This window comes from Rutidosis leptorrhynchoides, chromosome 1, assembly GCF_046630445.1.
Source record: "Rutidosis leptorrhynchoides isolate AG116_Rl617_1_P2 chromosome 1, CSIRO_AGI_Rlap_v1, whole genome shotgun sequence".
NCBI lineage: Eukaryota > Viridiplantae > Streptophyta > Magnoliopsida > Asterales > Asteraceae > Rutidosis > Rutidosis leptorrhynchoides.
In genome coordinates this window covers 40,540,722-40,552,704 of record NC_092333.1, presented here as the reverse complement: position 1 = coordinate 40,552,704, position 11,983 = coordinate 40,540,722, and the positions used below count along the sequence as shown (strand labels likewise).

The following is an 11,983-nucleotide window of genomic DNA, read 5'->3' as shown; positions in this document are numbered from 1 at the left end:
TTTTGAAATGTAAAACATTTGATGTCGGTTATGATATCGCCTTTTTATCGTGAATGCAACTTCTTTAATTACAGCATATAGTACTTAACCTTGTAATGATCCTGTTGTTGATGATTCGTACACGATGGTTTTGTACGGGGCATCACAAGTAACGCAGTAGTTGTATTAGAATCTAGTGCTCTCTGATAATAAAGAACAGCCCTAGTCTTATATACTAACTACCCAATTCTAGTAAAAATTTTCAAAATTTTCAAATAAATGAATTCAAAATCATGTTTATACATATTTATGAACGGTAAAACTAGGTGTTAACACCGAAATTATTGTTACCTCGGAAATGACATAAATTGAGAAACAACCCAAAATGTTAGAATTCATTTAAAATGGAATAGAGGACAATAAAAAGGCAAAGAAAAGAAAATAAAAGCCAAGTGTGGGAAAAATTTACCAAGTTATTTAAAACATATATCACATATTTTTGTACAAATAACTGAAGATACTTTTGTTTTGGACAATTTTATCAGTTTTACCCAATTTCTTATAATATATTTGAAAGAAAGATGGATCTACACGATGAATCAATTCCATCATTAAAAGGAAGTAAAGTCTTTCGAAAAAGACACGCGCTTCTTGATTTAGGTCAGGAAGTTGTCGTGCAGACCAGTTGTAGAGTCTACGAATAACCTTGAAAAGTTTTCTCGAAAATCAGCTGGAAATCCACGGACCTCAGCATCAAACAGGGTTGCCAAGTGGTCAGACTTATCCTAACCATGAGAGGATCTGTCTCCTAAAATGGGGAGGGCACCGTGCAAATCAGCTTGATAAGACTAATGAATCAGATCCCCAGAAAGGATAATCTCCTTAAAAGATCAAAAATCACCTTTTAAGACTGATATTACTCAATCCTTGAGATTGACTTTTAAAGATTGAGAATTACAAACTCATGGAATTCGATGATATCTAAACTCGAGCTTGAACGAGAAAATATTTTGATCAAAATTACAGACCGATTTGTTTTCTGAAAACCCATTTTTAATGCGTTCATTACCATTGAACGTAAAATCCTAGGAATTCACCTGGAATTCATTAGGTCACTGAACCAAATCGGGTGTCAACCGTAAGAACGGTGGTTGCATAGCATGGTCAAAGACATGACTTTGTGCCAGACCGAAAAATTATAGGGTGAGCTTTACTATTGATCCTACAAAGGATAGTAATTGCATCCGACACGTTATAGACCATAATTAAAAGCATGTCACGGGACATTGCCTTAACAGTTGCTTGTTCAACGCTTTCCTTTACAACCGGATGGTAGTTTACTGAAAGGTAATATACGGAGTAAGTAAACTAGACGTGTTGCTTTCCCAATACAAGGTTAGCAAGAGGGTGACACAAAACCATAAGTTTTGAGCTAAAATTTTCAAATCTGAAACCCACAAAACCCAGAAAACTCACAAAAACAATTTGCAAACACCGGTGAAGGGTTATTCTGGAAAACTTATCTAGGGTAAAAGCTAGATTGAATTTACAAAAGATCAAATGTTTTTATAAAGATCCAATTTCCTAAAGGATCTAAATTTTCATAGTCATGTGGGACTGTAAACCACAACGTTACTATCATTATTTATACCGCCGTATAGAAATCATTGATGTACAAAGTGTGAAGAATAAAGAAGTGATTCTAGTTTTTTTATTTCAAGATTATATTGCTTGAGGACAAGTAACGCTCAAGTGTGGGAATATTTGATAATGCTAAAAACAAATATATATTTCATAGCATTATCTCTCAAGAAAGACAAGCTTTTAGTTGCAATTGTTCTATTTACAAGTGATATCCGTTTAAATAATAAAAGGTGAAGACAAAAGACAGATTCGATGATTTGAAGACGCAAACGACCAAAAAGCTAAAAAGTACAAAGTACAATCAAAGTGGTTCAAATTATTGATGAGAAACGTCTCAAAATTACAAGAGTACAAGACGCAAAACGTAAAGTACAAGATATTAAATTGTACGCAAGGACGTTCGAAAATTCGGAACCGGGACCAAAGTCAACTTTCAACGCGCGACGCAACGGAGCGAAAATTACAAGTCAACTATGCACATAAATATAATATAATATATAAATAATTCTTAAAATTATTTATATATTATATACATTTAATTAAACCGTCGGCAAGAAGAAAACAACAACATGTGAGCTCTCTCAGCTAGCCATGCGATCGCATGGCAAGGAAGTAGAAATGTCATGCGGTCGCATGACCCCAATATGCTGGCCACATCTATAAATTTCGCAGTTTTTGGCCAAATAAAACACACCTATTTCTCTATCTCTCAATCTCACGTGTATATATATATATATATATATATATATATATATATATATATATATATATATATATATATATATATATATATATATTATAATTTTAATTTTAATTTTAATAATAAGAGTATGTTAGCGAATGTTGTAAGGGTGTAAGTCGAAATTATGTCCATGTAACGCTACGCTATTATTAATCATTGTAAGTTATGTTCAACCTTTTTAAATTAATGTTTCGTAGCTAAGTTATTATTATGCTTATTTAAGCCGAAGTAATCGTGATGTTGGGCTAAAATATTAAAGACGGGGTAATTGGGCTTTGTACCATAATTGGGGTTTGGACAAAAGAACGACACTTGTGAAAATTAGACTATGGGCTATTAATGAGCTTTATATTTGTTTAATTAAATGATAGTTTGTTAATTTAATATAAATATTTATAATTGGACGTACCTATAAATAACCATATACACTCGATCGGACACGATTGGTGGGATATTTATAAGTACTAATAATCGTTCATTTAACCGGACACAGGAATGGATTAATAGTTAATGGACTTATTAAAACAGGGGTGAATTATATACAAGGACACTTGGTGTAATTATAGTTTAAGTCCCCAATTAGTTAGAATATTTGACTTCGGATATAAGGATAATTTGACGAGGACACTCGCACTTTATATTTATGACTGATGGACTGTTATGGACAAAAACCAGACGGATATATTGAATAATCCAGGACAAAGGACAATTAACCCATGGTAATAAACTAAAATCAATACGTCAAACATCATGATTACGGAAGTTTAAATAAGCATAATTCATTTATTTCATATTTAATTGCACTTTTAATTATCGCATTTTATTTACTGTCATTTTATTTAATTGCACTTTTAATTATCGTACTTTTTAATTATCGCAATTTTATTTTATCGCACTTTTATTTATCGCAATTTCATTATCGTTATTTACTTTACGCTTTAAATTAAGTTATATTTATTTTTAATATTTTACATTAGGTTTTAACTGCGACGTAAGTTTTAAAATCGACAAACCGGTCATTAAACGGTAAAAACCCCCTTTTTATAATAATAATACTACTTATATATATTTATATTTTTACAAATATAGTTTTTAAAAATATAGCGTTAAACTTGGCTAAGATCCCTGTGGAACGAACCGGACTTACTAAAAACTACACTACTGTACGATTAGGTACACTGCCTATAAGTGTTGTAGCAAGGTTTAGGTATATCTACTCTATGAATAAATAAATAACTTGTGTAAAATTGTATCGTATTTAATAGTATTTTGTAGTAAAAATATAACTATTTTGTATACACCTCGCATAACATCAGATTATATTAAAAAAAAAACCTAATTTGTTGTATGTAAGTTTTTATATAAGTAATGTTAATATGATTCATATATAGTTATATGGAATATTAATATATTTGTAGTATATGTATTAAGTATGTTTTATGTACAAAAATATTTATTTGTTTAAAAATGATAGTTTTGATATTAATGATTTACTAATAATAATAATAATAACTTTATTAAAAATGATAATATTAATAATAATAATAATGATATTGTTATTAATGATACTTTTGTTTAACAATAATAATAATAATACTAGTAGTTACAAAAGTGATACTAATACTAATATTAATGAAAATAATGATAACTTGTATTATTTTCATAATAATAATAATAATAATAATAATAATATTAATAATAATAATAATAATAATACTAATAATAATAATAATAATAATCATAATCATAATAATAATAATAATACAACTATTAGTGATAATAATAATAATAATATTCGTACTTGTATTTATAATTATGAAAATTTTATCATAATGCTTAATAATAATAATAATTCAAAAAAAATGATACTAGTACTAACATTAATATAACTAATAGTAACTTTTATTATTTTCATCATGATATTAATAATAATCCTACTTATATTAACAATAATAATGATACATATGTTAGTAATAATTATAGTATTAATACTTATAATATTTGTAATAATAACAATAATTGATAATGATAATAATAATAATAATAATAATAATAACCATAGGATTTATCTTACTTAATAATAATACTAACAATAATGATATTACTAACAATAATAAATATAATACTAATAATAATAATGAAAAAATAATATTAACAATCATAATAATAATAGTAATAATAACAATAATTTTTAAAATTTGAAAACTACCTCAAGATCTCTTCTAAAAAGAAAACGCACTGAACCGGGCTCGAACCCGTGACCTCTCGCTCACCCGAAACCCACACAAACCATTGAGCCATTTCTGTTTTCCTGTCTTAATATCCCTTCCATTTTTTTTAACCCGAAATTTGTTTACTCCTCTTCTTCTTCATCAACTCGAATTGTCTAGGAAACAATCAAATTACTAATTACGAGTATTAAGTTTTTCTTTTGGACTATAAACCGAAATATAATCACTGATATGGATTTTTTTTGAATTTCTTGAAAACGAAAAAAAAAATATACACCAACAGCTACTGCCGTCGCTGTTTCTTTTTTTAATTTTTTTTTTACTTTTCGATTTTTAACGCGTAATAGACTATGGTTATAACATGAAGTAGTTTGATAATCATATAAAGAAACTATTGGAATCGTTAATTTAAATTAAATCATAACATAAACTTCGAATTCGTTCAAAAACAAATGTTTGACTTTTAAATTTAAAAACTTTGACTCAGGAATTCGAGTTCGTTAAGATGAATTAGAATTTGATATTTTACAGAAAGTTTGAGTGAAAGATTCCTAACACAACTACATTATTACTTTTTGCAATCGAATTCAAATTCTAGTTTTTGAGTTTTGAACCAAGAACACTATAAACTCTAATTTGGATTTTAAATTTTAGATAGTTTTAGGTTATAATTAAAACATGAAATATGCTGTAAATGATTACTGGAAACTTTTTGAATACACAATTGAATCTGAAACATCAAACGGAATTCGAATTTGAAGATGAACAATTTAGTTAACTTTTTGTAAATAAACTTTGACTTCGAAATTCGAATTTAATAGGAATAATTGGAGCATGAAAACTTACAGTTAGTTTAATTGGATCATTCCTAACCACTCTGCATTAATAGATTTTCAAGTTGTGTTTGAATTCGATTTTTGGCCAAAAAGAACAAGAATAGAGGGATACGATGGTTTTCTAAAAAAAAATTTGTTATTGCCTTGTGATTTGTAGAAGACGAATAATATAGATTGATTGAGGTCGACAATTCCAATCAGAAGAAACCAAAAATTAAAAGGCAGTAAACGAAAGATAACATATTCGTACTCTTTTTCTATTTTTTTTATAAATTATAAATAATATTATTAATTAATAGATATATTAATAATAATAATTCTAACTAATAATAATTATAATAATAATATTTTTATTATTGAAAAATACTGGTAATAATTATATATTAATAAATAATAATGATACTAATAATAATCAAATGATAATAGTTTGTATTATTTTCCTAATAAATATAACTATACTAATACTAATATTAATATTAATGATATTAATTGTAATAATATTTATAAAGATAATAATAATAATAATAATAATAATAATAATAATAATAATAATAATAATAATAATAATAATAATTAAAATTATAATTTTCATCATTCTTATATTAATATTTATGTTTATCATCTTTATTTTTGATAATCATAACTTTTTAGTTATATATATAACAATAATAATGATATTATTATTAATAATACTAATATTGATATTAATATTAATAGTAATAATAGAAGTACTAATAATATTACTATAACATTATATTTTCAATCTGCATTTAATATATTACTATTATATATTATTAATTATGTATATTTTATTTATTATATGACATATAATAGTTAAACTTTTTATTTATTTTTCAATATACATATCATAATAATTATGTACACTTATATATAGTTTTATTTTAATAATTACTTTATTACCCTGTATATTATTTTACATATTCAACTCAAATGATTAAATTGTATCTTATTATCTCAAATTATTATATATATACTATTATTTATATTTACCTATATATATATATATATATATATATATATATATATATATATATATATATATATATATATATATATATATATACATATTTATTTACAACAATTGTTCGTGAATCGTCGGGAGTAGTCAAAGGTCAAATGAATCCATGTAAACAGTTCACAAATTTTGAGACTCAACATTACAGACTTTGCTTATCGTGTCAAAATCATTTAAAGATCAAGTTTAAATTTAGTCGAAAATTTCTGGGTCGTCACAAAACAATGATAGAAAACCAATTAAAAACACTGACCATCTGAACATGCATACATCTATATTTGTATATTCATATAAAGCTTTAAATTGATGAGGTCATCATTTCACTAATTACCTTTTAATTTTTATAATGATTATGTTATTATTATATATTAATATTATTTCTAATTAAAAAAGATACAAAATAGAAACAAATAAATGACGATTTGAAAGGCAAAAATAATTAATAAAAATATCATTTAATATTTAAGGTATTACTGTTTTATAAATATATATCTCGGAGCATCATCACCATATATTATCATAACTCTTTTTTTAATCTGTACAAACCATTACAACTCTTTTTCTCAATCTCCATCATATTATCCAATAACCTTTTGTTTTTAAAAAGCATGTACCAACCTTTATGTATTTGTTAATGATTTTTTTAAAGAATAATTCTCTTTTATGTATTGTTTGATGATGAAATTTATCACACCTTGAATATTTTATTATTATATGTTTGTTAAAAAAAAATCTAAAAATCGATAACATATGTCAAATCATATAGTGACTATTTAAAATGAAGGTATATAATATGATAGAAGAATTCAAAAATAATTATGATTTTTGCGAGATTGAACCATGTATTTTGAGTCTCTCTTTTAATGTTAAATAAGTACCATTTATGACAAGAAAAAAATAATTGTAATGAAAATAAGGTGGTGAGAGAATTAATGTAGTTCATTTATTCTGACCAAGTTAACAAAGACAAATTCTTAGTCGAAATCTGTGGCCATACGGGTCATTAAACTAAATGATTTTAACATTTTCATTCACTTAATACCTAAAATATATCATTAAATGGTTTCGTTTAAACAACCTCGTGGTTCCACGGGTCATTTCACTAATATATACCTATAATCCAAACAAATTTACCAAGTGTATAAATATATATCCTCTAATCTGACGAATAATGTAAACTTTGTTAGAATTATCATATTATTGATACGATATTTTTAGATTACATTTTAAATTCTAAAATCTAAGTTAACCCCTATTGAACTTAAGCCCACAATCGAACTTTGGGTCATGAGTTGTATTCCAAAGAAACCATTAAAAAGGTTGAAATCCAAGGGGCGGTTCTCAGCCCTTGGATCACTTTTGATCAATGATCCAGATTAAAGCACCAATTAATACAGCGAGGGTATTATGGTCATTTTACAAAAAATAGAAATCCTACGTACGAAACAAATCACTCTCGAACGAAAACCTTCAAAAACCCTAAGCGATCCTGGCGATGGCGATTGACGATTATCCCGCAAACAATCAGTTCAATTCTGTCATTAACTCTGATTAATTCAGTCGGATTGCTTGATTATACGATTACCTAACGTCGTTAACTTAGATTGATAATCACTCGTTCACTCCGAATTGCTTAACATACGAATTCATTGATCAATCAATTCATATACACCTTCAATTTAAGCAACGGAACCAGAGAGGGAATACGATATCAGTGATGAAGACATCAACAAAATCCAGAATGATGATGGTATGTATATCGTTTCGTCTTCAATCACATGTGATTAGCTTTTAATGAATTAGTGTTTTTGTGACTTTAAGTAATGTCTTGTATAAATTCACATGTAATATATTGTAAAATTACATGTGAGTGTTTTATGATAATACATTACTGGGATTTAAAAGTGATTACTGATGAATACAATGAAGATGAAGATAAAAATCGAATTGTTGTAAATTTTTACTCATTTAATCACATGTGATTAGCTTTTAATGAATTAGTGTTTTTGTGAATTTAAGTAATGTCTTGTGTAAAATCACATGTAATATATTGTAAAATCGCATGTGATTGTTTTATGATAATACATTATTGGGATTTAAAAGTGGTTCCTGATGAATACAATGAAGATGAAGATAAAAATTGAATTGTTGTAAATTTTTACTCATTCAATCACATGTGATTAGCTTTTAATGAATTAGTGTTTTGTGACTTTAAGTAATGTCTTGTGTAAAATCACATGTAATTTCTTGTAAAAATCACATGTGATTGTTTTATGATAATACATTACTGGGATTTAAAGTGATTACTGATGAATACAATGAAGATGAAGTTGAAAATCGAATTGTTGTAAAATTTTACTTATTGAATCACATGTGATTGCGTTATATGATAATACATTATGTGATATGTATATTGTCTCTTATTTCAGTTAAACATTCAATTAACATTGTAATTTATTTTCCACAGATTATAATTCACCAAAAGCAACTGCAACACGTAAAAACGAAACACCAGGTGGATCATTGTATTATGCACCAATTGTTGACAAACTTTTCTTACTGGTCATTGGTCATAATTATGGAACACTTGATCAATGTGAAGAGATGTATAGGTTATATGCATATCATGCATGTTTTGACATAAGAAAGGCTGGACAAAAAATTGCAAAATCTGGTTTAGTCAAACAAAAATATTACTTATGCAACAAGGCTGGCACACCAAAGGAAGTCTACTTTGACACATTACAAGAAACTAAAAAGCTAATTCGGAAAAGCAACATGGAATGCACAGGATGTAGGGCTAAAGTTAGATTCGACCGGGTGTATGGAACAGATACTTTCGTTCTTGCTGACTTTGAAGAATAACATAATCATGAGTTGCTACCGATAGAATACAGACATTTAAGTAAAAAGGAAAGACAAATGAGGTATGCAAAGAAGTTGTTTGTATACCATTCGACGGTATCAAATATTGGTCCAACAAAGGCATACGAAGTTTACAGCAATATGAAAGGGTCTGAAAAAAATGTTCAGGGAACTGTAATTGACTTCAGAAACAGGAAACGAGATTTGAATGTGTTTATCAATGCAATTGATTCTCAAATACTCGTTAACAAAATGGAAGAAAGGAAAAAATATGTTCCTGGTTTTTCATTTGAGTACAAGCTTGAAAAAAGTCAATTACATTCCATTTTCTTGGCGGATGAAGTTGCAAAGTGCAACTACAAGGAGTTTAGTGATGTTATCTCATTTGATGCAACATATAGAACTAACAGGTATGATACCTGGTTTTTACAGCTTCTAATCACATGTGATTGACAGGTTGTTTGGCTTATCTGAGTTTCTAACATTGTCTTTTTGTTAACAGGTACAACCTCAAGTTTGTACCATTTACTGGAATAGATAACCACCGTAGGTGTGTCACTGTTGTTGTGGCAATGATCAGGGATGAAACAGCCGAGAGTTATAAATGGCTATTTAATTGCTTCATGAAGACATTCGGGAAAGAGCCAAACATGATTGTGACAGATCAGGACAAATCAATGGCGATAGCCATAAAAGAGGTCTTTAAGACGGCAAAGCATAGACTATGCATGTGGCACATTATGCGGAAGGTGCCATCAAAGGTATGAGTTTTGTTATTGAAGACTACATGTAACTAATCACATGCGATTGAAATAGTGAATGATACATATACATAATTTTCTTAATATGAATTATTAACCAATCAAATGTGATTATAGATTCAAGAAGCAAATCCTAATATTGAAGACAAACAAGAAAAAGACTTCAAGAAGAGATTTGATAAAATTGTGTGGAATATGTACATAGAACCAACTATTTTTGAAGAAAAATGGGAAAAGTTGATGGACGATTTTTCATTGAAGAATGACAGTTGGTTCAAATATATGTTTGATATTAGATCAAGTTAGATACCAGCATATTTCATCGAAACTGAAATGTTTGGTTTGATGCGAACTACTTCAAGATCAGAGAGTGAAAATGCTTTTTTCACACTTTACAAGATCTGCATCAAATCTGTTGACTTTTATGGACAGCTTTGAATCTGCCATGTTAAAACAGAGGTCAAAACAACAATCTTTGGATGTACAGACAATCAAGAAAAACCCAAAATTATTAACGTTGCTAAGAATTGAAAAACATGCATCGAAGGTATACACGAATACAGTTTTTCTGATTATTCAACAAGAGATTGTTGCAGCTTTGTATAAATGTTCGTTGGATAAAATGGACAAAGAGGAATACACGGAAATATTTGTTGTTAAAGAGAAATTGGAAAAGAGAAAGGAATGCTCGAATGAAGGGAAGAAAAATGAAGGTTCGAATGAAGAGAAAAAAGATGAAGGCTCAAGTATGGAGGATAAAAGGGAAGGCTCGAATGAAGAAAAAGAGTACTTCAAATACAAGGTAAACTAATTTACATATTTTTTCATGTATGGAATAACATTTGTGCAATAGTTTGAATCTCACTTGTTAAAATAGTTTAAATAGGTACTTATCACTTGTGATTGACTTATACATCAGTTGTCATATTTAAATAGGTACTTATCACTTGTGATTGGCTTATACATCAGTTTCATACTTTTTTTTTAATTATGAAGGTACTTCATAACCGCCAAGATGGATCAATAATATGTACATGTAGACACTATCTACGATTTGGTCTTCTTTGTAGACATTGTTTTTGGGTATTGAAGAATGATAATATAGATGAAATCCCTGAAAAATACATAATGAGGCGTTGGAGAAGGGATATAATACCACCCGAGTTAAGATCAAGGAGAAATAGATATGGCAACGAAAACATTGATGTTCAAAATTCTATTAATGAAATCACATCAGTTGTTGATGATTGTGTTGAACTAATTGGCCAGGATGAAACGATGCTACAAGTGCTTCTTGAAAAAGTTAAAATGGTGAAGAAAGAAGTTAAGGCTCAAGTGCCAAAACAGTTTAAGAAAAAAGATGTTGTCATACAAGAAATGGTTGGTGTTTCAAAGCCCAATTCATTAGACATACAAAACCTACCCGTTGGGAGATACAAAGGTTGTGGAAAAGATAAGCGTCTTATAAGTGGAAAAGAGAAAGGAATTTTGGAAAGCAAAAAAAGAAAGATTACTTGCAGTAATTGTGGATCACATGAACACAATTGCAGGGGTTGTGACAAAGACAAACGTTGATTTTATTTTTTATTTTTTATATTTGTACAATTGTTAATTTTGGTGTTCCTATTAAATGTTTGACTTTCATTTTTTTATATTTTGTTACTTTATTTCAAGAACAACTGTTAAAAATTTTTAATGTGTTTGGAACATTTTTGATTTATGGTTTTGATTTTACAGAATGTATATTAACAGTTGTGATTATATACTGTAATCACATGTGATTAAGTAGTTCAATCACATGTGATTTTACATAATAATCACATGTGATTGAATAAAGTCAATGACATTAAGAATCATTTGTAAAATCAATTAGTCCCTAAACCCAAAAA

The 11,983-nt window shown here is 27.7% G+C and overlaps 1 protein-coding gene across 1 annotated transcript; it reads left to right on the top strand.

Moving 5' to 3' along the window:
• The first annotated feature begins 9,390 nt into the window (after positions 1-9,390).
• Positions 9,391-11,669, top strand: LOC139862104 (protein FAR1-RELATED SEQUENCE 5-like). The gene is made up of 5 exons (XM_071850686.1): positions 9,391-9,743; positions 9,836-10,094; positions 10,212-10,366; positions 10,527-10,896; positions 11,187-11,669. The coding sequence occupies exons 1-5, from the start codon at positions 9,391-9,393 to the stop codon at positions 11,667-11,669; spliced, it is 1,620 nt and encodes a 539-aa protein (XP_071706787.1).
• Positions 11,670-11,983: the final 314 nt, after the last annotated feature.